This window comes from Macaca nemestrina, chromosome 1 (assembly GCF_043159975.1).
Source record: "Macaca nemestrina isolate mMacNem1 chromosome 1, mMacNem.hap1, whole genome shotgun sequence".
Lineage (NCBI taxonomy): Eukaryota > Metazoa > Chordata > Mammalia > Primates > Cercopithecidae > Macaca > Macaca nemestrina.
In genome coordinates, this window is record NC_092125.1 from 1,655,242 (window position 1) to 1,682,049 (window position 26,808).

At 42.9% G+C, this 26,808-nt stretch overlaps 2 protein-coding genes, 1 long non-coding RNA gene and 1 pseudogene across 9 annotated transcripts in view; 3 read left to right on the plus strand and 1 right to left on the minus strand.

Moving 5' to 3' along the window:
- The window catches only part of LOC139357181 (uncharacterized), a 57,641-nt gene extending 44,897 nt beyond the window's left edge, over nucleotides 1-12,744 (plus strand). For all 5 annotated transcript variants that reach the window (XR_011609965.1, XR_011609962.1, XR_011609960.1 and 2 more), the window contains 3 exons: nucleotides 8,418-8,473; nucleotides 11,270-11,400; nucleotides 12,388-12,744. This is a non-coding gene — a long non-coding RNA (uncharacterized lncRNA). The remainder of the gene's footprint in view (nucleotides 1-8,417; nucleotides 8,474-11,269; nucleotides 11,401-12,387) is intronic.
- An 8,026-nt stretch (nucleotides 12,745-20,770) lies between these two features.
- Nucleotides 20,771-23,171, plus strand: LOC105474734 (olfactory receptor family 2 subfamily B member 11). Its single transcript, XM_011729561.3, has 2 exons — nucleotides 20,771-21,784; nucleotides 21,902-23,171. The coding sequence occupies exon 2, from the start codon at nucleotides 21,922-21,924 to the stop codon at nucleotides 22,876-22,878; it is 957 nt and encodes a 318-aa protein (XP_011727863.1). The 5' UTR covers nucleotides 20,771-21,784; nucleotides 21,902-21,921; the 3' UTR covers nucleotides 22,879-23,171.
- Nucleotides 23,172-24,896: 1,725 nt separating this feature from the next.
- The window catches only part of LOC105474735 (NLR family pyrin domain containing 3), a 32,580-nt gene continuing 30,668 nt past the window's right edge, over nucleotides 24,897-26,808 (minus strand). For all 3 annotated transcript variants that reach the window (XM_011729566.3, XM_071073076.1, XM_011729564.3), the window contains one exon: nucleotides 24,897-25,567. In XM_011729566.3, coding sequence (XP_011727868.2) covers nucleotides 25,468-25,567 — 100 coding nt within the window. In that variant the 3' untranslated portion in view covers nucleotides 24,897-25,467. The remainder of the gene's footprint in view (nucleotides 25,568-26,808) is intronic.
- Nucleotides 25,758-26,391, plus strand: LOC139357179 (NADH dehydrogenase [ubiquinone] 1 alpha subcomplex subunit 3 pseudogene; annotated as a pseudogene).

Consider the following 26,808-nt stretch of genomic DNA (forward strand, 5'->3'; position numbering starts at 1 on the left):
TCGGAGCATCCATAGCTAGAGATTCCTCTCTTTGGAGTGGTCCTGGTTTCCTTCATCCTCACCTTGATGGGAAACAGCTCCATCATCCTTCTCTCCCTCATGGAGCCCAGACTCCAGACCCTCATGTACTTCTTCCTGGACAATCTCTGTGTGCTCAACCTTTGTGTCACCTTCACCATTGTACCACAGCTGCTGGCCAACCTCTGGAGACCAGGGAAGACAATTGCTTCCTGGGGCTGCATCACGCAGGCCTACCTATTCCACTGGACAGGTTGCACTGAATGTGCCCTGCTGACAGTAATGGCTTTTGATTGCCATGTGACTATCTGCCAGCACCTCAGGTACACACTCATTATGTGTCCCTGGGTGTGTGTGCAGCTGGCAGCTGCAGCCTGTTCCAGTGGCCTGGCCAATTCCCTGATCCAAGCCATGCTCACCTTCCAGCTTCAATGCTGTGGTCACCACACCCTGGATCACTTCTGTGAGGTGCCTGTTCTGATCAAGCTGGCCTGTGGTGACACCACTGCTAATGACCTGTCCCTGACTGTAGGTGCTATCCCTTTTGCACTGGTGGCACCCCTGCTTGTGCTCATCTCTTACACCTTCATTGTGAGGGCTGTACTGAAGTTATCTTCAGCCAAAGGAAGGCACAAGGCTCTCAGCACCTGCAGTTCCCACTTGGTGGTCGTCATCATGTACTTTGGGTCAGCAATCTACATGTACGTCCAGCACTCTGCCAATAATACTCAAGCCAAGTTCATGTCTTTTTTCTACTCTGTTGTCACTCCACTGCTCAAACCATTCATCTACACCCTGAGAAATAAGAAAGTGAAGAGGGCATGGAGTAGGATCCTACTATCCTAGGGTAGGGTGGTCTTGAAAAGCCAGATAATCTCTGCCTGCATGCATCCATTAATAATAGCATGTCGGCTTTCCAAATGAGTGTCCACAAGCTCCAAGGAAAGAGTTCCCATCTCTCAAGATGAGCTACCCTGATGTCTCCAGAAGCTCTTTTGACTAGAAAGTGCTATCTTCTGAAATCCCAAATAGAGCCATTGTGCTTCTCTTGACCCTTCCCAAATGTCTTCCTTTTCAGTGGACACAATGGGCAGCATGGTCCATCCATCTATGCGAAGGTGAACACCACCATCTTTTCAAATCTCTTCCTGTAACTTCTCCCTTTTACCACATGCTCTCAAGTAAATTTGCTAGAACACTTGAATAGGTCCCAAGAAGATTTCTAAATAAGACTTACTGGATTTATATGTGTCCTACTCAACTACTCATTCTAACCTCTCCTGTTTCCAAGCAACTCATGCCCTCCCTCCTTCCTCCAACACCTTGTCACCCTACAATTTATTCCATTCTTACTTCATCCATGTCCTCACAATCCATCTCATTCATTTATGAGATAATAATTTCAGCCTCACCATAACAGATTTACTTCTTTCAACTAATTTATGACAAATTTGATTCGATATATCTTATTTTATATATTTATGAGCCATCATCTGCCTTCGTCTAATTTCTCTGTTTCATTGTATGCTTCTAGAGATTAGACAGCCTTCTTCCATTGTATACTGATCACTAAATAGTAAGCTCTAAATGCCTAAGACATAAGACACGGAACAGTGATTGAACAGAGATTTAAACTAAGGATTAATAGAGTACAAAGGGGATCCCAATTTATTTGGACTCCAGAAGCACATAATGTCCTTGTCGAATTTGTTTTCGCCACTTGCCAAAGCCATAGGAGACTCCCTTTTCTGAATGATGCCTACTTTTTAAAGTATGTATTTTTAAAATCTTTTTTTTTTTTTTTTTTTGACATGGGGTCTCGCTCTGTCACCCAGGTTGGAGTGCAATGGCACCATCTCGGCTCACTACAACCTCTGCCTCCTGGGTTCAAGTGATTTTCCTGCCTCAGCCTCCCGAGTAGTTGGGATTACAGGCACCTACCACCAAACCTGGCTAATTTTTGTATTTTTAGTAGAGACGGGGTTTTGCCATGTTGGTCAGAATGGTCCTGAACTCCTGACCTCAGGTGATCCACCCACGTCAGCCTCCCAGAGTGCTGGGATTACAGGCGTGAGCCACTGAGCCCGGCCTAAATTCTTTTTTATAGAGACAGGGTCCTCCTGTATTGCCCAGGCTGGTCTCAAACTCAGGCAATCTTCCCAGCTTGGCCTCCCAAAATACTGGTATTACAGTCATGAGCCACTGTGCCTGGGCTGGAAGATAACTACTTTTGATCTCTCATAACAAATAGAGGGGAATTTAACCAGAAACTTACAGCAAAAAATATATATACTATCCATTTATTCCCTACTCGTAATATTATTTAAAAGTAGATACGATCAAAAACTAGGTCCAAGCCTCTCCTTTATGAAATGCCCCCCTTTTGCTCTTTTTTATTTGTTTGTTTTTTAAGAGAAAGGATTTGGCTCTGTAACCCAGGCTGGAGTACAGTAGCACAATCATAGCTTACTGCATCCTTGAACTCCTCCTGGGCTCAAAAAATTTAATTTAATTTAAGTTTAAAGCTGGTTATCCTTTAGAGTCTATGACTTGCCTTTTTGGTTTTTATTTTGTGTGTGTGCATTTTGTATTTGTTTGTTTGTTTGTTTTTTATTGTTTGTTTGTTTTGAGACAAGATCTCACTCTGGCACCCAGACTGGAGTGCAGTGGCAGGATCATGGTTCACTGCAGCCTTGACCTCCAGGGTTCAAGCAATCCTCCCACCTCAGGTTCTCAAGTAGCTGGGACTACAGGTGCATGCTACCACAACTGGCTAACTTTTTTATTTTGCACAGGCAGGGTCTCACTATGTTGCCCAGCTGGTCTTGAACTCCTGGCCTCAAGTCATCCTCCTGCTTCAGGCTCCCTGCCTCAGTTTCCCAAGTAGTTGAGACCACAAGTGGGCACCATGATGCCCAGCTAAATGAAATGCCTTCCTTTTTCCATGTATCTAAACAGAAATTGACTTCCCAGCCCAACATTGTTGAGATGAAGACAAATGCTTCGCTCATAATGAGGCATCTGCTTCAAAGTGGGCATGGTTCTGAACATCTGATCCCTCGCTAACATTTCCTAAGGCAGAGAAGACAGTCGGGTGGTATCAAATCAGAGCTCTATAGTTCATTTGGACTAAATTTGATGGGCAGGTTCCTCTCTTATCGTTATAACTTCAAAGAGAAAGCAAGTATACTTTTTTCTCAGAAAGTTTGAACATTTGACATGTTCTACTTGTTGTAACTTTTGAAATTTTCTGTGTGGAAAGGGTTCAGAAAAATCTTGCTGTAAACAATTTTATTGTCAGATTATTAACACTAACTTGTTTTCCAAAAGAGAGAGAAAACATTAAGGGCCCAGGATCCTTCATGAGAAATTGAACAATAGAGTGCCAGAGGGTACACTAGCGAGATCTCTGACAAGAAGAGAGGTTTACTTCTGAGAAAAGATGTTTTGAACCAGTGAGCATTGATTTACAAAGGGAGATATCAAAGAGTAGAGCCAACCGGCCGCTCAGACTGGGGCAGAAGATTGTTAGGAATGCACTTCCATCTTGAGTATAAACCACTAATGCATATGCTCAGAGTCTGTGCAACACTTTATAAAAACCCACAAGAAAGCAGCTTTATAGAAGAGAAGTGATTGGAAAAGGTGATAGAAGATAAGAGTGTAGTCCTTCCGTCAGCAAGCCAATGCATTCTCTACCCTACCAAATCTCCCCGAAATGCCAAACGTCTGTGGTCCACAAGGAATCAAAAACCAAAAGCAGCAGTGGCTTGATGTGTCTCACCAACTGTGAGAGCTTTATTCATCCAGCTACATCCATCTCCACTGTGAGAATGTTTCTGTTATGTGATAAGAGTGCAGGGCTTCCCTTCCCTGGATGATAAAACTCTGCCTTTGGACTCCTTAGATCCATTCCATTGTTTGCTATTCTGCCATTGTAAAAAAAAACAAAAAAAAAAAAAAAACAAAAAAAAAAAGCTGGTGGTTCATTTTCTAGCTTTCCTTGGTTACATTCTAGGTACAAAGAAGGACACTTTGCTTGGCTTGATAACAGAAGCATGTTTATAAATAGTAATGAAAGTAGATCATATATCCTCATGACTCATCTCAGCCATTGAGTGACTTTTCTCAAATGATTCTCAGAGTGTGTCTTCATTTATCTCCAATATGATGGAGAGACTTGCTGTGGCTTCCTGCTATGAATTTAATATTTAGCTTCTCCCAGAATTCATATGTTGAAGCCTTGACCCCCAATGTGATGGCATTTGGAGGTGGGACTCTTAGGAGGTAATTAGGTCATGAAAGTAAAGTCCTCATGATGGGATTAGGGCCTTTACAAGAAGAGAAATGCGAAAGATGATCTCTCTCTCTCTCTCTCTCTCTCTCTCTCTCTCTCTCTGTGTGTGTCTCTCTCTCTGTCTCTCATATACACGCGCGTGCACACACACACACACACAGAGGCAAGAAACCAGTCATCTGTAAGGAGCCTCACCAGAAACTGAATCTTCCAGGACCTTGATTTTGGATTTCCCGGACTCTGGAACTGTAGAGAATAAATGTCTGGTGTCTGAGCCACTCAGTGTGCAGTATTTATTTTAAGACAGCCCAAGCAAACTAAGACACTCCCTACACATGGACTGAAGACACCTCATTTCCCTGTGGTTGGAACTTGCAGCCTGCTATATTCTGAGATGAGGGCATTTGGCTTCCCATCCACAGAGGCAATTCAAAACCACTGGGAATGAAAGGGAGTCTCAAGAGGTAATACATGAAGGCTTAAAGTAAACCTCTGGGAATTGAGCAGTACATTGTGAAGCCACGAAAAATAAGTGAGAGAACAGGTGCACCTGTGCAACAGATCACCCAGGGTATAAATAACCAACAGGTTAGCTGGACATCGTACTGTGTGCCTATAGTCCCAGCTGGTTGGGAGGCAGAGGTTGGAGAATCTCTTGAGCTCAGGAATTTAAGGCTGCACTGAGCTATGATCACGCCACCTCACTCCAGCCTGGGTAACAAAATGAGACCCTGTCTCTAAGTTTAAAAAATAAAAAACAACAGATACTAAGGTGCTCTGCAATGCCCTGTAATTTGGCATGTGTGTATACATATGTGTTTAAAAGAAATTAGGTTATTTTAGGTTTCTACAATCTTTACAGAAATACCTTCCTTATGGAAACTTGCAGCTTCACTTCCACACACTTGGAGTTCTTAGAATGCCCCCACATGAAATTAATACAGTCATTCTACAGCAATCCAACATCATTAATTAGTTAATTTTGGTCAGTTCTATCACCACTGACCCCAGTCTTAAAATCTACCACAAAGCCAAAGGTTTAACAAAAGGTGGTTGAAAGAATTACTCTAGAATTTCCTGTTGCAAGTACTGTGATCCCTAAACCAATTATGCACAAAAGACACTAGGACTTCAACAGAGTGATGGGAGTAAAGACAGGTCTCCTTACAGAGAAAACGTGGTTCCCAGGTTTGGAGAGCCCAGTGAAGCTCTCAGTTTCTTCGAGTCCCCAAATTCTAATGGTGCACACAATGGAATAAGCAGAATGGGACTATAAGGCAGATTCTTCCACTCACTGATTCTTAGTCTCACACTGGCGTGAGCAGATAACACTGAACTGAGCCTTATAGAATGCAGTGAAATGTCCTGGATGAGAGAGGAAGTGGGGAGAATATTCCAAGAGAGGAAAGAGCATTTAAAAGGTATATTTCATTTTTGGAAAATTCCTCCCCTTTATCCTCGCTAGCAAACCCAGTCCTCATTTTCAAACCAGTCAGGCCAACCAGACTTACTTTTCACCTGAAAAGGCCTCTGTCGACTCTTAATTAAATAAGCGTGTTAAACACTTCCATGTGGGAGCCAAAGCCTGTGTACACATGGACACAGAGTGTGGAATAATAGGCACTGGAGCCTCGGAAGGGTGTAAGAGTGGGAGGGGTGAGGGATGGGAAATTGCCGAGTGTGGTGCATACTCTTCAGGTGATGATTACCTAAACGCCCTCGTTCACCACGAGCAGTCTAGCCACGTCTCAAAGGTGCACTTACATCCCTAGTAATTTACACAAATAAACAAATGCATCCCCGTGACTTTTTTTCAAGCCTGCATTCTAACTCTAGGATAGGTATTAACAGAGAGATGAGAAGGAGGAAAAAGGAAACCAATACCCGGGATGGATGAGGGGCCCCGGCGCCGCAGCGTGCTCGCCCCCTGGTGGGCGTCAGGTGATGCTGCCTCCAGCAGTTCCTACCTAAGCTCTCGCAGTGCTCTCTCTGCCATAAATGATACTTTTTTTTTTTTAAGTATCCCTTTAATGAGGATTTTGGGCCATAGAGCAGTGCTTCTTAGTCGTCTTCAGGAAGGGTTAAAGGAACACTTTTTTACTGTGAAGTGGAAGAAAAGTTATTGTGAAGAGGGAGGGGGGAAGAAGTAACCCGTGAAAGTTGAAGCAAATCGTCTACAGTATCTCTCAAACGTGATTTCGGTTTCCTTGTAATACTTCTCCTGCAGCATTTGGGAATTTCAGAAATTATTTTACTTTAGAATGAAAGATAACAGAGGATAGTAGCCACCTCGTTTCTGATCTTAAAACTTGAGTGGAGGTGGAAATGGGTTTTTAGTAAGCGAGTCTTGCCAGTACTGTGTGCCTTGAATATCTGACATATTCCCCAGGGCAGAATGAGGAAGAAGGGGCGGCAGAGGCAGCAACACACAGGATTTCAACAGAATCAGATAATTGGAATTGCAGAGTAACCAAAGAGCCCTGAGTAAAACCAGCAACACCATGAAGATATGAAATGGCAGCTCATTTCACACTGAAATCACTGCCATGTCAAGAAAATTCACTAGGATTTCACCACTGCATAGCTTGGGGAGGAAAGGATCCTGCCACTATAAAAGATGAGTACGGCCCGGGCGTGGTGGCTCACACCTGTAATCCTAGCACTTTGGGAGGCCTAGGTGGGTGGATCACCTGAGGTCAGGGGTTCAAGACCAGCCTGACCAACATGACGAAACCCTGTCTCTACTAAAAATACAAAAATTAGCTGAGCATGGTGGCGGGGCCTGTAATCCCAACTACTCGGGAGGCTGAGGCAGAAGAATTGCCTGAACCTGGGGGGCGGAGCTTGCAGTGAGCCCAGATCAGGCCACTGCTCTCCAGCCTGGGCGACTGAGCAAGACTCCAAAAACAAAAAAAAAAAAGATGAGTATGATCTTACCCAGCCCACGTAAAGGGATTTCCCTCCATTTCCCACAGTAATAAAGCAAAGTACATGAAAACTACATGATATTACCCATTTCTTTGCATGCTGACTAACATATGCCATATAATATATAATATAATGCATAATATAATATACATTATATATAATATAATATTTATGATTAATTTAATACACAATGTAGCATATAATTTATATCACTTATTTTTTAAGCTAAATACTGTAACTTTTTTAAGTTCTATTTTATTTTTAATTGACAAATAATAACTGTACATATTTATGAATTACAATGCAATATTTCAATATATGTGTATATATTGTGGAGTGATTCAGTTAGCCTATCCATCACCTCAAAGGTTTATTATTTCTTGAGATGAGAACATTTAAAATCCCCTCTTTTAGCTTTTTTTTTTTTGAAATATGCAATATATTACTGTTCTTACTCTCTCTCTTAAATAGAGATGGGAGTTGCAGGGCAGGTCTCACCATGTTGCCCAGGCTGGTATCGAACTCCTGAGCTCCAGCAATCCACCTGCCTCAGCCTCCCAAAGTGCTGGGATTACAGGTGTGAGCCACCACACCCGATCAGAAATATACAATATATTATTCTTAACTATAGACACCTTGCTGTGCAACAGAGTACTTTTCAATAAACCCTGGTACTGAGGATCCTGGAAGAAATCTCTTTCTCAACAAAAGGCGTTTGTAAATCTCATTCTTAATTGGCAAATAATTAATAATAAGGTCCAAACTTACGTATTAGTATGTTCACCTTTGACCAGCTTTTCAGCACAAGAAATAACTCTTTTGTGAAACAGGTAATATGCATTCACAGCTGCTATTGGCCCTTGATTTGTAACATATAATTTAATTATAAAATTTACTTTTTATCTGAAAATCCACTGAATTTCTTTTTTATTAAATAACTGTTAAATATGCATTCCTGTGATGTCTTTCTAAAGTCTGAATGACAACTCTAAAGTAAATACTGTAGAGAGATGAGAAATAGAGAAAAGTTAAACTTTTATGCATATAATTTACGTTTATATTATATGATATAATTTGTCATATAAAGGAACACATATTTTATTTGCACATATGTATATAATTCTATAAGCATGGAGAACTGTATTGAAGAACACTAGTATATATTTGTTTTCAGGGCTGAGGAGGACAGAGTGTTCCAGAGAAACAGTTCTTGAGCAAAGAGAGAGAAAGGCAAGTCTAGAAATCTGGAGAGCCCCTGATTTTGCTCAAAGGACTTTTGACGCTTGGACAGCATTTTTCACCGGTTTACCACTTCTTCCATTTCTGCAAAGCCCTAGTTCATAAACACCATAGAACAAAGTATAATAGTAATAGAGCTTCAAACGACAAAGATTCTGCATAGCAAAGGATACAATTAACAAAATGAAAAAGTAACCTATGGATTGGAAAAAAATATCTGATAAGGGGTAAACACCCAACATTTATAAAGAACTCTTACAACTCAAAACTAAGAGAATATATAACTCAATGAAAAATGGGTAAAAGACCTGAATAGATACTTTACCAAAGAAGACATATAAATGACCAATAGGTATATGAAAAGGTGCCCAATGTCACTAGTCATCAGGGAAATGCAAATCAAAACTACTGTGAGATAATACTTCACATCTGTTAGGATTGCTATCGTCAAAAAGGCAAGAGATAAGAAGTGTTGATGAGAATGTGGAAAGGGGGAGCTTGTACACTGTGGGTGGGAATGTGGATTGGTGCAGCCATTATGGACCACAGTTTGGAGATTCCTAAAGAAGTTAAAAACAAAACTCCTGTATGATCCAGCAATTCCTCGTGTGGGTGTATACCTAAAGAAAATTAAGTAACCACCTCATAAAGACTTCTGCTCTCCCATGTTCATTGCAGCATTATTCACAATAGCCAAGGAATGAAGACAACCTAAGCGTCTGTCAATGAAGGAATAGACAGACTGTGAGCTGGCCAGCTAGACAGCTAGATAGACATAAGCATCTCACTGCCTTAAAAAGAAGGAAATGCCTCTCTCCACACTTCTGGCTTCAGATTAACCACTGATATGCTCCCTTACACTATGGTTTTGATAGGGACAGGAGGCAGAGAAATTCTAGGCAGAAAAGGGTGGGGTCCCTGGTGAAGCCCCACCCTCAAGCCTAGAACCATGGCCCAAAGTGATAACATCCCCATTTTTCTGCTCAAATGTTGCCTTTTCTCAAAGCCCCCTGGCCCGCCCATTCTGTACCCATAAAAACCCCAGGCTCCACTGGCAGAGGAACGGCAGAAAAGAAGAGAAGAGAAGAGAAGAAGCAGCCAGATGTCAGAGAAGCAGCTTGACTTCAGAGGGATGGCTTGACAGTGGGACTTCAGAGAAGAGCCTGGCCGGGGACACCCAGAGTCCAGGGGATGACCACTTTCCCACTCCATACCCTTTCCAGCTCCCCTTCCCACTGAAAGCCACTTTCATCAACAATAAAATCCTCTGTATTCACCACCCTCCAAAAAAAAAAAAAAAGAAGGAAATGCTGCCATTTACCCATAATTTGAATAGACCTGGAGGATATTATGCTAAGTGAAATAAGCCAGACAGAAAAAGAAAAATATTGCATGATCTCACTTATATATGGAATCTGAAAAAAAGGTCAAATATACAGATTGAGAGAATAAAACAGTGGTTGGGGTTCAGGCAATGGAGAAAGGTAGATGAAAGGATACAAAGTAGCAGATATGCAGAATGGACAAGTTGGAAGATCTAATGTACAGCTTAACTTAAGGACCAGAGTTAATAAAGCATATTAGACTCAGAATTTTTGCTGAGTAGATTACAGTTGCTTTTCTCCTCTTGCCATCAGCTGGCACAGATAGCTATGAGGTGATGGCTATGGTAATTGTTTCACCATAGTAACCATTTTACTACCTCTATATGCATCCCATAATATCATGTGGTATGCCTTAAGCATGCACAAAATTTATTTTTTAAAAAAAGAATAAAGCTTTTCATGTAAAGCTCTTCCCACCCATTTGTCGAACTAGAATTTTTAATTTTAACTTAATACCTTATTTAACTCATTTTTAAGTATGAAAAGTGACAAACTGTGGTACAGTGATAATGCATCCTAACGCTAGTAAGAAGACTATTATTTACATTTTCTTCTAGACTCACATAAAGCATTTTACTGTCTTTCTACATCGTGTATTAGCCCTGGACTCTGTCAGATTTATTTAATAATTATAGAAACTATTTGGAGGTAATTATAAATTAATTATTTTGGAAAAATCTCACTAGTTATAATCTGTCAGCAAATAGGAAGAGTTACTGAAGTTTATAATTCAGAGCCGTACTCTCACATGACCTGAAATGCTTTTTAAAGTATAATGTTTCACAAATACAAATTAAAATTTGTTGTGGTAAGTTATCTGTCACACTACGTCTCTCACAAAGGGTACTATTTAATCTTTCTATTTCCTCCTTTACCATTCCTCCTATTCTCATTTTCTTTTCCTGTTTAAAAAAATATTGTTTTTTAAATCTTACTTTAAATATTGTTTTTTAAATCTTACTTTACTTAATATTTCTTAATTCCCAGATCTTACATTATAAGACTTCATTTTTTTTCCAACATGGTTTTTCCTGTCTGGTTAATCTGAAAATGTAGTCCTTATACATGAAATCTAATTTTGCAATGCTTTCCTGCTGAAGCAGTCCTTCATTTTCCTTTCATTTGTAGCTAACCACACGTTTGTATCTACAATACCTTGCAGAAATGAAGTCATAGCCACTGATTTGCACCCAGAGTGACTGCCATTACATAGCCTGAAACTAGTTACAACATCGATGACTTTGTTACTTATGTGATTTTTATTAAATCAAAAATCAAACTGTGGGATCTTAGAAAGATGCCTGGGTTATTTTTCATTTCAATTGATTAGATGCCAAAGAGGCAAAAATCATAGGTGATACTTAATTCTGGTCTGATCTTCTTTATTTATTTCTGAACAAAGGTCTTGCCCATAAATCTAGTGAAGACATTATTATATCAATCAGTAAATTACGTGGCATGGATGCTATGGACATTGCTGTCTATCAGAGCAGTCTGAGGATACTGCAAGGCAAGAAAACTCTGTTACTGCAGGTGGGTCAGTTCTAACATCCTCACGGGTTTAGCACGGATACAGCTCAGAGGTGTGACTGTGTTTCATCCTGATTAGTATTCACCAGTGCACATCTCAGAAGTCATTAAACTTGATGACGATAATGATGATCAGGTTGAATGTCCCATCCAGAAGGAACTGTTCTTGGCCCTCCACCTCTCCCAGCCAGGAATAGGTCCTTTCTGAGGCATTCTTTGTTGTCCGTCCTTTTCCTTCTTAATCTTTCTCACAGCTATACTTCATAGTTATGCGACGATTTGCTTAATGTCTCTTTTTCTACACCATTCTGGTAGCTCCACATGGGCCCAAATACTTTCTTATCGCTTTATTCAGATATAATTTGCATATAACAAAATTTATTCATTTTAATACTCAGTTTGATGAGTTTTGCTAAGTGTAAGCAGTCATGCAACTACCATTCCAAACAATTAGTAAAACACTCCTATCACTCCAAAGTTTCCTTAAGGGCACAAATAATTCCATTTACACTACATCTCACCATTAGTCACAGCACATGGCACATCATAAGAATTTCTTGGCCGGACACGGTGGCTCACACGTGTAAGCACTTTGGGAGGCTAAGGAGGGCGGATCATGAGGTCAGGGGTTCAAGTCCAACCTGACCAACATGGTGAAACCCCATCTCTACTAAAAATACAGAAATTAGCCAGGCGTGGTGGCGGGCGCCTGTAATCCTAGCTACTTGGGAGGCTGAGGCAGGAGAATCGTTTGAACCTGGGAGGCAGAGGTTGTAGTAAGCCGAGATCACGCCACTGCACTCCAGCCTGGGAAACAGAGCAAGACTCCATTTCAAAAACAAAAAAAGAATGTCTTAAATATTTGTCGATGGGTGAATGGAAGGAAAGAAAGCAAGAAGGAAAGTGTGGACTGCCACTTACTAAGTTTTGTACCAGGAACTGTACTAATATATTTGCATATGTTATTTCATTATTCTTTTATCAATGCAGTGGTCAGAAATTATTATTGCTATTGTACCAGTAAAGGAAACTGAGCCTCAGAAGACTTAATGCAACTCATTTAAGGTCCCAAGCTTAACACATGAGGCCCGGGATTTGAATCCAGTTCATTTGGCTGCAAACGCCCATTTTTCACCACTTCCATCTATTGGACTCATGTTAAATAAATATCAGCCTAAATATATTCCTTGTGGATATTAGTATGATTCTTTCTTTTCTGTACTCAAATCCTAACCACAGCTGAAATAACATGCAATTCTAGAAATACAGGCAATCCATATCACGCCTGCCCTCTCCACACGGAACCCTGCAGTTCACACCAAGCAGAGCAACTCTTCTCTTTTCTCATTCTAGAATGCCTGGAATTATAAAACAGTTTTTGACTCCTGGCTGCCTTTCATCTTCAATCTCTTCTGACTGCAGTTGCATTAAGTATTTGTCATCATCTATTTGATCATTAAATGTATCCATTTGTTTTTCAGTTGTTAATCCGTGACATTGATATCAACACAGACTGCGTTAGATCACATTCTTCTAGAGGTTGGAATTACTAATATCTGTGCTTTATTATATCTTATAACACAATAATATTACAAAAGAAATCTCGGAAAATCTTCCTGAAATCACTGCCAGAATTGAGTTTAGTTTCCTAAGACATAAAACCCAGATCAGTGCTGTGAATAAGACGAAAGCTTATTACTTTTATGTCAAAGAAACTGGAAGCCAACAGTTCACGGCACCTATGTGACCATCAAATATCAAGTACGCTGGCTCCTTCTCAATGTTCCTTTCTTTCTTTCTTTCTTTCTTTCTTTCTTTCTTTCTTTCTTTCTTTCTTTCTTCCTTTCTTCCTTTCTTCCTTTCTTCCTTTCTTCCTTTTTTCCTTTCTTCCTTTTTTGAGATGGAGTTTCGCTCTTGTTGCCCAGGCTGGAGTGCAATGGCATAATTTCAGCTCACTGCTACCTCCACCTCCCAGGTTCAAGCGATTCTCCTGCCTCAGGCTCCTGAGTAGCTGGGGTTACAGGCATGCACCACCACGCCTGGCTAATTTTTTGTATTTTTAGTAGAGACGGGGTTTCTTCATGTTGGTGAGGCCGGTCTCAAACTCCCAACCTTAGGTGATCCGCTCGCCTCAGCCTCCCAAAGTGCTGGGATTACAGGTGTGAGCCACTGTGGCTGGCCTGTTCCACTGTTCTTAGTATGTGCCTTTCTTCTTTAAGATTGCTTTAAGATCAAATATGGCTGCTAGGGCTCTAGCCATCAAGACTACATTCCATGCACAAAAATAGAGAAAGGAGGATTGGCTAATATTTTTCCAAGCTTTCCCAGTAATTTTATCTCATTAGCTTCCCCTATCTGTTAGAAAGCCTGGAAAATATAATCACATCACAGAGTACCTTGCTGCATGGAGTAAAAGGGGGTGCCAACAATAAGAGTGGGAGAACAGATATTTGAAGAAAGATGATCAAGATGACAATTAGCACAATTCCAGTGGGACCCTGTGCCAGTCTCAGTCATAAGAGTTTCCAACTACAATTGCATCTTGGTTTTCTCAGCACAAAACTGCCTATTCCACCCTTCTTCCCCCAAATGCACAGATATGTAAGCCTCTCCACCTCTGGAAATTATCCCAGCTGGATAACAAGACAGTGTTTAAGGCTGGGCATGGTGGCTCACGCCTGTAATCCCAGCACTTTGGGAGGCCAAGGCAGGCAGATCACCTGAGGCCAGGAGTTCAAGACCAGCCTGGCCAACATGGTGAAACCTTGTCTCTACTAAAAACACAAAAAATTAGCCGGGAGTGGTGGCGGGCGCCTGTAATCCCATAGACTCGGGAGGCTGAGGCAGGAGAATCACTTGAACCTGGGAGGTGGAGGTTGCAGTGAGCCAAGATTGCACCACTGTACTCCAGCCTGGGGGACAAGAGCGAAACTCTGTCTCAAAAAAAAAGAAAAAAATACAGTGTCTAAGACGTCCCTGGTGCCTCATCTGGCTCTCCGTGGGAGAGAGTACAACAGAGCATGCTTAGAATTAGGGACAGCTCCCACTTCATCGCCAAAGCACAGTCGCACTATCTTCCTCTGATACATATTCTCTCTCCTCCCTCCATCCCCAGAAGGTAAAAATAGAGCCCTAACTCATGGCCATGACTCACCCTAAGCATGTCCACTTAGACATCTAAAGCTAGAGAGAAAAGATGAACAAGTCAAAACCTAGAGAGGGAGAGTAACTGCACCAAGGTGCTGCTATTCACAGTGGTTCTTGTAGCAGCATTTAATCACATGAATTATTGCGCATGAATTAAAATTTGCACTATAAGAATTCTATTCAGCCATAAAAAAATGAAGTCATGTCTTTGCTGCAATGTGGATGGAACTGGAGGCCACTATCTTAAGCCAAACCACGGAGAAACAGAAAGTCAAATACCACATGTTCTCAGTTACAAGTGGGAGCGAAATGATGTGTCCACAGGGATGCATAGGATGGAGTAAGAGACCCTGGAGACCACGGAGGGTAGGAGGGTGTCAGGGGGTGGGGGAGGAGAAATTACGTGGGGTAAAACGTACATTATTCGGGTGATAGTTACACTAAATGCCCAGATTTCACCACTGCACAATATATCCGTGTAACAAAATTGCACCAGTAGCCCTTAAATTTATACAAATAAGAAAATAAAAAAATAAATAAAATAAAATTTGCACTACTTCTTGCGGGCTCTCTTATGACTTTTATATCCCCACCATGTGAAAAATAGAACAGGGTGCTGAGACAATATGTCAACAAGAACAACAAAAACCCCTCAACATGTATTACTCTGTGCCACTCATTGTTCTGAGTGCTTTACCAGTACCAATTCATTCCACCCTTGTAACAGACTGTGCAAAACAATACTAATGTTTCTTGTATTTTTTAGATGACATAAGTGAGGCACAGATAGTTTAGGTAACCTGCTCAAAGACACACAGCATGAGGACAGAGCCTGGTGCTGAAGCCAGTTCAGGTCTCATGCTTTAACTGAATCACACACTCTAGTTACTACTCCACTCTGATGTTACAGTAATCGCCCCACCATGCACCAACCCGAAAGAGTTCAACACACACACACACACACACACACACACACACACACACACAGAGAGAGTTCTCATTCCCCATTATTGATCCATTTTCTCTGGTTTTCTGGTCTTCTGGGATTTGCCATTAATTGCAAGAACTCCAAGCTCTCACACCACCTCAATTATCAGCTAACTCCTTAGACACTAATTAAGTAAAACATCAGGGTTAAGGATAATTTCACAGCCAGAGGAGAGCAAGTCTGGGGAGAACGAGCAGGGCCCTTATAGAAAACAGTGAAGAGGATGAGATCAAGTTAAACCTGAGGGATAATTTTGAAATGAACAGGGAACGTGACAGGGGCACGGTGTATTGCCTGAAAGCTTTATCCTCGGAAGTAACCTCCAGCATGTCAAGGTATCTATAGACACTCTGGGGGACCAAGGTTAGGGCAGATCCACGGACCTCACACACTGCCAAGGGAGAGTCCAGAAAAGCCTGAGTCTCCCCAGCAAGGCTGTTGCAACGGACAGCAGACTCCTTCTAGACTGAGAATAATCTCTCAGACTTGCTCAGAGGGCGGGGTTCCAGTAAATGGCAAGGCCACAGTGGCCCATCAGAGAAAATGAGCTGTGTCTTCCTGGAATATGAAGAGCATTTCTAGTAAGTCCATCCTTAAATATCCCTCTGCAACTAAGGCCAGTACAGGCTGCAATATAGCCTTCAGTCCTAAACCAAGTCTTCTGTAGGAGCCAGGCACCCTGGAGGTAAATGATTCATCCTCAGCTCTAGTCAAGCTAAAATCTGTACAGTGCAGCGGAGGTGCAGGCTGCGGCAGTATTAACACTGGTCTATGCTGGAGACCACGGGCACATGAGGTGGAGGATGGATGAGTCGATGAACAATGACCACGCATTCAGCAGCAAGTGTAAAATTGTGTTGGGTCGTTTTATCTAGAAAAGGGAGCCGGGAGCAGAACAGGATGCTCTGCCTGTAGGTAGGCATGCTCTCTGACACTCATCGGAACAGCGGACGTTGCACACAGTGTATGGGGACCCTGAGCCCCTTCCTCTGCTTCCTCCTATTTTTGAGGATGCTGAATTGCAGTCACAAGGCCAGTATTGAGCTGAGCAGGGCCATGGAAAGAGAGAAAAAGAGAACTCAAAGCTGAATAGTATCAGTCCCCGAGAAAGCAAGCTTCAAATTGAAAAATCTGAAAAAGTCAGACCACATAAAAAGGCGAAGAAGTGTGGCGGTGGTAGGGGGGAGGCATGTGCAGAGGGGCCGACCCTGCCTGAGCCCTGCGCTGAAGGCTGTGCAGCCGTATCCTCCCTCCCATAGGCCATCACTGCTGGGCCCCAGCTCCTTCTCCTCCTCTTCCCCTCCTCCCCAGCACTAGAAGGAATAACTGATGAGGCTGAGGACTCTACGTACCCTCCGGAATAAGGAGCTATTTGAGGGATGAGGCTTTTAGATTTGCTAACAAAATCAATAATCATTTTTGTGAATTAATTGCATTATTTATGCTGTGAATGACATAATATGTAAGACATGTTCATGTTCTCACTCATAAGTGGGAGCTGATCAATGAGAACACATGGACACAGGGAGGGGAACATCACACACCGGGGTCTGTCGGGGGGTGGGGTCTAGGGGAGGGAGAGCGTTAGGAGAAATAGCTAATGTAGATGACGGGTTGATGATGCAGCAAACTACCACGGCACGTGTATACCTGTGTAACAAACCTGCACGTTCTGCACATGTATCCCAGAACTTAAAGTATAATTAAAAAAAAAAAAGAAATTGCAATCTCCCTAAAAAGTAAAAAATTAACATATTGGAAATGATTACCAAATGATAACAGCACATTTAAAATTTTTCCATTAGACGAGGTCTTTAATATTTTTCAGGTTTACAGGGTGTTTAACAAAGTCGTGCATGCAAAAGGGAAACTGGGCTGGGCGAGGTGGCTCACGCCTGTAATCCCAGCACTTTGGGAGGTCAAGGTGGGAGGATCACTTGAGTCTAGGAGTTCGAGACTAGTCTGAGCAATAGCAAGACCCCATCTCTATTTATTTTAAGTAAACATAAAATAAATTTTTTTAAAGGGAAACTGTTTGTTACTTTTGAGAGTGACAGATTGTGACATCCAGAGGCTTACGAGAAAGTAACTTTCCCTCTGTGCGAACCAGCATTGGGTGTTTAAATAGCTTACCCCGTGGACTCGTACCCCAGTCCCTGAACGAGGTGAACTTCTTAATCTTTCTGAACCTCTGAGTTTTCCATAGTTATTGAAACGGGATATGGGAGGGCACATATGCGGTGCCTGGTGCACAGACAGAGCTGGTGGGTGCCTGTTCAGTGCTGACTTACTTCCCTTCTCCTCTCAATGCTAGGAATGTGTTTAATCTTTCAAATTAAAGTGTTATGAAAAATTAGACCTCAGGTCCGCTGTGGCAATAGGGATATTCATGGTCCTCAAACCCCCTTGTACTGTGGGAGCTACAGAAGACGATGAATAGTGTTAAATTAGTGAGGACAGTTACAGGAAAGAAACTGGGCTGTCCTGAAACCAGAGGCGGGACATGAAGGCAAGGGAAGGAGGTAAGATTCCCAAGACATTCCTGCTATTCCCAGCAGGAGGATGTGCACTTCCCCAGACCCTGGCACAGGATGAGAAAGGGCTATGCCAGGGACACTAACTATGTTGCAGAGGCTGCTGAGTGAGACTGAAAATAAAGATGAAGAGGTGGAGTTGAGGCTGGGCTTGTGTGCTCTCAAGCCCCTGTGCCAGCTAACATCTCAATTGTACTTGTCAGACTCCTGTCTAAGAAAAAGCATGCCATTGAACCAGGATGGCAAAGGCAAACAAATAAGGAGAGAGCGGCTCTTAAATAAGGAGAAAGGGGCTCTTTCTCTTTTTGTGATGGAAGAGTCCCTGTTACTATCAGTTCAGGAAAACATTGCTATCATTACGCCTCGTCCCCAAGACTCTCTTGAGTGTAATCCCAATGATGGCCTCTGCAGCTGAACAGGGCCTGGACCAGGCTATCCCAGTTGTGGGATGGAAGGCTGCATTCTGGGTTGAAGAAAGACACCCTTTGGACTAATAAGCAATAAAATCTATGATCCATAAAAAATTCTGTTTGCCCATCTCATAAGCTGCTTTCTAGGAATTCCACACACTGCTGTGAATTTGATTTTAGATCTTGTGTGGTGGAATAGGTAACAATGCGTTCCGTCAAGCGTCAGCAGAGATCTCAGCAGCAAATGTCAGGGATAAGAGATAGATAATATAGATCTATTAATCATAAGGATTATATATCCTCTAGGGAACGATATATATCTAAGGGTGTATCACAGCTCGCGGGTTCACAGACTAGCCTGCCAGCAGCCGTGGCCTAAGTGCTGCTGTTAAAATACAATGTGGTGGCTGCCAACGCAGAGGGACATGACGGTTCTCAGAAGAAACTACAGGAATTCAGTGTGAACACGATACAATCAGCAGGTAACTCCTTGAGCGATGGGTTCTTATATTTTTGGTAATTAAAACACCTAAAGGTATCCTTGCTCTTAAGGCCTGAGTTTCAGAAAGATGACTTCGTGTGAGGGTGAGTGAGGGGTTGAAGCTGCCTGCAGAGAGGCAGGTAGCAAGTTCCAAGAGGGGTCCTGGTGAGCGTTTCTGCCCAGGATGGCAGTGGTGAGGATTCAGATGGTGCGTGCCTGCAACAATGCAACATTGTATGGGTGGGATCACAGCACTGTAAGGGTGTTGAATTATTTAACTTTGGTGTTGAACTAGAGTGAATGAGGAGTAGAACATGATTAAAAGAACCTCAGTACTTGGCGTCACCGTGACTGAAGGGAAGTCAGCCAGAATTAAGGTGAAGGAGCTGCTTTGAGTCTGGGAGGATGGCTGCCAGGTGAAATTTGGGATGCCTCAGTTCACAATGTCAAAAAGGGGGTTAGAGGTCAGTGAGGAACTGGCAGATGTAGAAACAGCCTGGAGGGATTCCGTTTGAATGCGATGGCGACATTTGTGGGAATGATTGTGTCCATCCAGGGAAGCAAGGCTGTGCCATGGGGGGCACCTGTACTTGGAAGATGAAAGAAGGTCAAGGAGCGCAGAGGCCAGACACCTACAAAAGCTCCATGTGGAAAGGCCTGAATAGAAGGGCATCAGATCCAGGGCATGAGGGGCAGGGCTGGGGAGTATCCAGCTTTGCCGTTGAGAAACTGTGTGTGTGTGTGTGTGCGTGTGCGCGCGCACGTGCGTGTGCGTGCGCACGCGCATGCAGGTGTGTGCACGTGTGTACATAGGTGTGCACATGTACAGTGGACTATAATTACAAGAAAACCTCTCCTCTGTAATCCCAGCCGCTTTCTCTCCTGTGACCTTCCTCTCTCTCATCTCCCCTTCCCAGCATCTTCTTTTGTCTCAGTCGTTTAGGCGACTGCCCTTGCTGCTCCCATGTCACCAGCTGCTCTTTTTTTAAAGCAAAGTTCTGGAGAGAATAGTAGTTAAGAGCAGGAATTTGGCTTTCAGTCCTGGCTTTACCATTTGCTGCTGTGTAACTAAGGTAGACCAGCTATCCTCCCAAGTCACTCAGTGAATTAGGGGTGAAAACATGGACCTTGCTGAGATATTAAAGCAATATCAAGTTATTATTACAGTACCTGGCTCGTCGTGAGTGGCAAATAACTTGTCTTTCTTATAAATTGCCGCCTACATTTACCCCTCTATCTTTCTTGCTTCCTTCATTCTCTCATTTCTTTCTTCACTATCCCTACAACTTCTCCCTTTTCTCCCAGGTTAGGCTCTGAAAAGAAACTCTGGAATCAGAAATCTCAGAAGGAGAAATGTCCTAATTCCTTTACTTCTTAATAATTAGGCTTGAACATGTGCTAGCTTGACTTTGCTCAGCCACAGCTCACTGTTTTGGCTGGCATGTTGAGCTCGTTGGAGATAAGATCACATTCTGTGAAGTTTATATCGTAAGTATTGTTGATAGAATCTGGGAGGAAGTACAATAATTGAGTGTTTCCAAGAATATTGGGAACTTTCTAACAAACCGTGTGTAGTTTTGAAACTAGAGAAGCAGGAGGGAAATTTTGAACTTATTCCTCCACTGAAACCCTGGAGTTTGAGTTGTTTTCCAGTAACAGTAGAGTTCTTCAGAATATCAACTGGGGCAGCGGGGAACACCTGTTGCAACATCTAAGCTGAGCAGATCTCTGTTAGTTTTACAGTCTATGCATAAGGTACCACATCAAGAATAAAAATCCTTCATAAATTATCTGCTTGCAGGATTTATTAATAAATTATTAATTATTGTTTATTAATAATATTTTTCAATCCTATCATGGAGCATATCATCCCCATCAGGAACTGGAAGGTGTGCAATGCTGGAGCGAGTGTAGGAGGTGAGAAGCCAAGGGTGCAGTCGAAAGGAGCCACTAATCAGCAGCTGGCAACCCAGTTGCTTCCTAACAGCAATGGTTTCAGAAATCAAATTGGCTGTTTTCTATCACTGAGTGGTGACAGCTGCTTGGCAAAGAAATTGTGCAGGAAATTGGAATGTCACTCAAGCCATCAGATAAAACCTAGCCGTAGAGGGCAGTCTGATCTTTCCGTAGACAGTTCCAGGGACTACCTTTCTCATGCCAATCAAGAGCTTTCTCCCTGTGCTCAAAATTCCATGCTCTGGGGTCTCATTAACTACCATGACCTATTCAGGGGCTGAAGTAACATATGACTTGGCTCTTCCACTCCAGAGACTCACAGGACCTAGAACTGTGCTGCTTTTACCACCAGTGTGAGTGACAGGGCTGCCTGTGCGTGAGCGGTCTTGAAAGCAGAGATCAGCATGAATCGGGGAGCCGGATGCAAGCGTGAGCAGGTGATGGGGGGTGGTTCTATCAATACAGCCCCCAGATGCTCACAAAGCCCTTCTGCTTGCTTTATATCACCACCCACCTGCCTCCTACCACTACCTCCCAAAATGGGAAAGCCTAAAAAGGTGGACAATTCCCTGTCGATGTGGATGTAGACAGAAATCGAACATTCTGACGGTGATGGGAGCTGTGGCAGGCTTCACTCTACCTGGAACACAACTGTCATTCATGAGGTATTCTTCTCACATACTTAATGTCTCTATCGTCCCCAAGTCTTGGCAATTGAAGCGGGTATTTCTCCCCATTTCACAGATGCAGAAGTTCAGGGAGATTAAATGGCTTTAGTTGAGGCCACTGAGTAGGAAGGAGAGCAAAGACACACAGGCTGCTGCTGGGGCGCTTTGTTCTGATCCCTCCACATCCCAGCGTCTCCACAGAGGTAAGGAGAATCAAACAGGCTGTCACCTGGGGAAGGAAGAGTGGATGCAAGGCGGAGGAAAGCGATCAGTTCCTCTTCTCAGGTATTATTCATTCTGATTTTCTCAATTTGTCACAGGTGCCAGAAAATACCACAACATGAAAAGTGACAACCAGAGCTTCTCAGGGGACCCCCCTAAAGCCTTCATCCTTCTGGGTGTGTCTGACAGGCCATGGCTGGAACTCCCTCTCTTTGTGGTCCTCCTGCTGTCCTACATGCTGGCCATGTTGGGGAACGTCGCCATCATCCTGGCATCCCAGCTGGATCCTCAACTCCACAGTCCCATGTACACCTTCCTCAGCCACCTGTCCTTCCTGGACCTCTGCTACACCACCACTACGGTCCCTCAGATGCTGGTCAACATGGGCAGTTCCCAGAAGACCATCAGCTACGGAGGCTGCACTGTGCAGTATGCAGTCTTCCACTGGCTGGGATGCACGGAGTGCATCCTCCTGGCCGCCATGGCCCTGGACCGCTACGTGGCCATCTGCGAGCCCCTGCACTATGCCGTTCTCATGCACCGTGCTCTCTGTCAGCAGCTCGTGGCTCTGGCCTGGCTCAGTGGCTTCGGCAACTCCTTCGTGCAGGTGGTCCTGACTGTGCAATTGCCGTTCTGTGGGCGGCAGGTGCTAAACAACTTTTTCTGCGAGGTGCCGGCCATGATCAAGCTGTCGTGTGCCGACACAGCTGTGAATGATGCCACGCTGGCTGTGCTGGTGGCCTTCTTCGTGTTGGTGCCCCTGGCTCTCATCCTTCTCTCCTATGGCTTTATTGCCCGCGCAGTGCTCAGGATCCAATCCTCCAAGGGACGACACAAGGCCTTTGGGACGTGTTCCTCCCACCTGATGGTCGTCTCCCTCTTCTACCTACCTGCCATTTACATGTATCTTCAGCCCCCTTCCAGCTACTCCCAAGAGCAGGGCAAATTTATTTCTCTCTTCTATTCCATAATCACCCCCACTCTCAATCCCTTCATCTACACCCTGAGAAATAAAGATGTGAAGGGGGCTCTGAGGAGACTCCTGGCCAGGATCTGGAGGCTCTGTGGACGATGAGGACGTGAGATGTAGCATCTCCATCAATTAAAGAGCACTGCACAAGTCTATTGTGCACTCAGAGCATCTTTCACTTAAGGAGTTAATACCCAGAGAGCTCAAAAACTCTGTCTTCAAACATCTCACTTCCTGTCATAATACCCCAAATCCCATAGCGACAAAGTTCATTTTAAAAGTGTAATTCTAAGAGGCCATATGTTTTTAAGCATTGTTTAAATAGACTTCAATAAGTATGTGTGGAATTATTTAACTTCCAATTTCCTGATTCTTTTCTCTTTTCCTCTTCCTGTATTTCTTTTTTTCTCTCCCCATTTGTGTCTTTTCTATTACTCCTAAGTATACACAAGATGAAGCTGAAATACAATCTTATTTTACTTATAATGAATATGTGTTTTTCTCCATATACTTAAATCTCCACAAATTTTACATGACTTTTTCAAACAATTCCAGGAATTAAGTAGATTGCTATCTCTTTCCTGTGATTTTGGATTTTTTTTTTTTCTCTGTAGTTTACATTTTCTTCTATAGAAAGTTTTTCCATGAAATGTAAACTAGTACAAAAACTAGTAGAACCACTATGGAAAACAGTGTGAAGATTCCTTAAAGAACTAAAAGTAGATCTACCATTTGATCCAGCAATGCCACTACTGGGCATCTACCCAGAGGAAAATAAGTCATTATACGACAAAGTTACTTGCTTATGCATATTTATAGCAGCACAATTTGCAATTGGAAAAATACGGAACCAGCCCAAATGCCCATCAGTCAACTAGTGAATAAAGAAAATGTGAGATAGGCTGGGCGCAGTGGCTCATGCCTATAATCCCAGCACTTTGGGAGGCCAAGGCGGGTGAATCATGAGGTCAGAAGTTCAAGACCAGCCTGGCCAAGATGGTGAAACCCTGTCTCTACTAAAAATACAAAAATTAGCTGGGCATGGTGGCACACGCCTGTAATCCCAGCTACTCAGAAGGCTGAGGCAGAGAATTGCTTGAATCCGGAAGGCGGAGGTTGCAGTGAGCTGAGGTCGCGCCACTGCACTCCAGACTGGGCGACAGAGTGAGACTCCATCTCAAAAAACAAAAACAAGAAAAAGAAAATGTGAGATATATACCATGGAAAAACACTATTCAGTCATAAAAAGGAATGAAATAATGGCATTCTCAGCAACCTGGCCAGTTTTAAAGTCCTAATGCCCAAAAGTTATCTTTCATCTCTTTCAAGCTCAGCTATGTGTTTCTGATTACATTATTTATACAGGGTATCAAAGTGTTTGTAGCAGGAAGGCAGTTGGTAATAGTTCACCAACATGCAGAAACCCAATCTCCAGTTGGTGCTGCTCAGAAGTGCTAACAAGACAGTTTGCAATAGAATGTAAATCTCATACTGTTTCCCTTATAGAAACAGTCTTAAGGGTTTTTTTTAAATGTCAGCTCATCTAAAAGGCATGTTTAATAATGTGATTGTTTTACATTCTTATACGAACTCCTATATTGACAGTTCATAGACCACACTTTGAGTAGCAAAGTGTGGCTACTTTGATGGCTAATTGTATAGAGGAAGTAGTATTTCCATCCTGAGCAATTCTATGCGGTTTAAGAGTTGTCCATGTGTTGAGAAGCAATTAGTAAATATTTCCTTAAAACTTGATGCTCTGTGAAGTATGATAGATGAACTGTTCCTTGGACGGGATAAATCCAAAATAAGCTGTTATCAACTGAAAGCAAGATGCATCTTCTACATAATACTTCTAGTTAGGAGTGCAGGCTCTGATACTCTCAAACCTTTCACTCCACGATTTTCATTCTATCCTAGCAAAGATGAAATTCCACTCATTACAGTTAGAGTGAGGTAATTTTTTAAAAATTATCTACAATAGAACCATTTGCCAAAGTGACTTTTAAAATGCACCAAGCAATTTAATTTACCCTTAGAGCTTTAGAGAAATAATTGTAAAAATTTCCAGGTACTCTTTTTTAAAATTAAGAAAAGGAAACAATTTAATTAAATAAATACAAAAAAAAGTTTTACATATTCCTGAATTTTCAACTAGCTACACAATCATGGATTATTCTTATTAGAAAATAACAGTATTACAAAAATTTTAAATAAATAAATAGCTGCCATAAAATTTCAACATAATATATAGTCAACTAGTTCTGTGTTATGGTCAGTTAATAGAAAGATAGCAGGAATGATGATATGAGCAAAAGTAAACAGAACAAAGAAGAAAAAAAGATAGGAAAAAGAAAGTTAGACAGTGAGAAGAGAAAAATAAAGACAAAGGAAGTGCTTTATTGAACGAGCTAATTCCATGAGGTCACCAAGAGGAACATCCTCTAACTGAGGCGCTGGGATGAGAACAACATCCGCTGCTGTCAGTGCCCTGGTGTCTCCCTCACCCGGGCGCAAAGGAGACGCCCCAGCTCTCCACACGAAGGCCCGGCGGGCGCGCTCTCCTCTCCGACACTCCCCCGGAAGGATCACAGAGCTGTGCTCTTGGCCTGCATGGGTCGCAGCTCGCTCCACCTGAGGACCCCCGGCTGGAGGGCCCGGAGACCGCCGCGTCTGGCAGCGCTGCTTCCACCCCTACCACGAAGGCTCAAAGACGATGGTCAGCTCCGGCTTTTCTTCTTGAAGTGTTTCTAACGCGCTTTTTGTCTCATAATTGAAATACATTTCAGACAACCTGTAAAAGCAAATAGAAAGCCTGGGTTGCACACTTCAGATAACTCTCTCAGAGTCGTTAACCTTAAAAGTGTCTTCTCTCCATTTCCCTAAACTCCACACACTTCTAAAATGTTAAACAAAAAAAAAAAGGGACCACAACTCCCAGCGTGCTCCGCGTCCTCGCCGCTGTCGCCGCCGCCGAGACCAAGATGGCCGCGAGACTCCGCGGCTTCCTCAAGAATGCCTGGGCCGAGGAGCCAGCGCGCGTCGTGTATTTCGTCATCCGGAGCCTCGCTGTAATTCTGCCCCCGTTCAGCCCCTACACCAAGTACTCCATCACCATCAACAAGGCCACGCCCCACAACTACCCAGTGCCCGTCCGCGATGACGGGACCAGCCGGACGTGCCCAGCCACCCCCAGACCCCCAGGGCCCCAGCCTGGAGTGGCTGAAGAAACTGTGAGCGCCCCCAATGACAGAGGAGGCCCCTCCCACAGCTCCCAGTAAAAATGTGGGGGAAAAAAAAAGCTCTAAGTGTCCGATGTGGTCCTGTTATATTTTTAACTATCTAGTTGGGAACTTTTTAAGCATACATAAAAGTATAGAAAATAGTATAATGAACCCCATCTCCATTACCCAAGTTCGACTATTAAACAGGTCATGTCAACTTGTTTCTTCTATTGCCCACCCACTCCTCCCACCCATGGATTATTTTAAATATTGCATTTAATGCATCTGTCAATAATTCACTTTCTGACACTAAAATATAATTACAATATCACTATCACACCAAAACTGTTTAACAATAATTTCTTAGTATCACTGTATGTCCAGTCAGCATTTACACTTCCGTAACTGTCTTGTAAATTTTTTTACCTTATGTTCATTTAGTCATGAACCCAACCAATTCTACACATTGCATTTGCCCAGGATGCCTCTCACATTTTCTTCGATGTAATTCTTCCTCCTCTTTAATAAAGTTTCCCTTGCAACTTAACTAATAAATCCGCCCATTTGTCCTGCACCATTTCTAACCATCTCAGTTTGGTGGTGGTATATACTGAATGCCTGTCTTCCTTAAAATTTCCCATGATGATGCCCGAACCCCTAATGTGATGGTACTTAAAGGTGAGGCCCTTGGGAGGTAGGTAGAGTTAGATGAAGTTGTGAGGGTGAGTGTCCTTACAGGAGATATACCAGAGAGTTTGTTCTTTCTCCCCTGTCTTCTCTCCCTTGCCTCCCCTCACTCCATGCAATCACA

Bases quoted from the DNA above. Each gene is read 5' to 3' on its own strand.
- LOC105474734 (XM_011729561.3), top strand. From the start codon at position 21,922: ATGAAAAGTGACAACCAGAGCTTCTCAGGGGACCCCCCTAAAGCCTTC.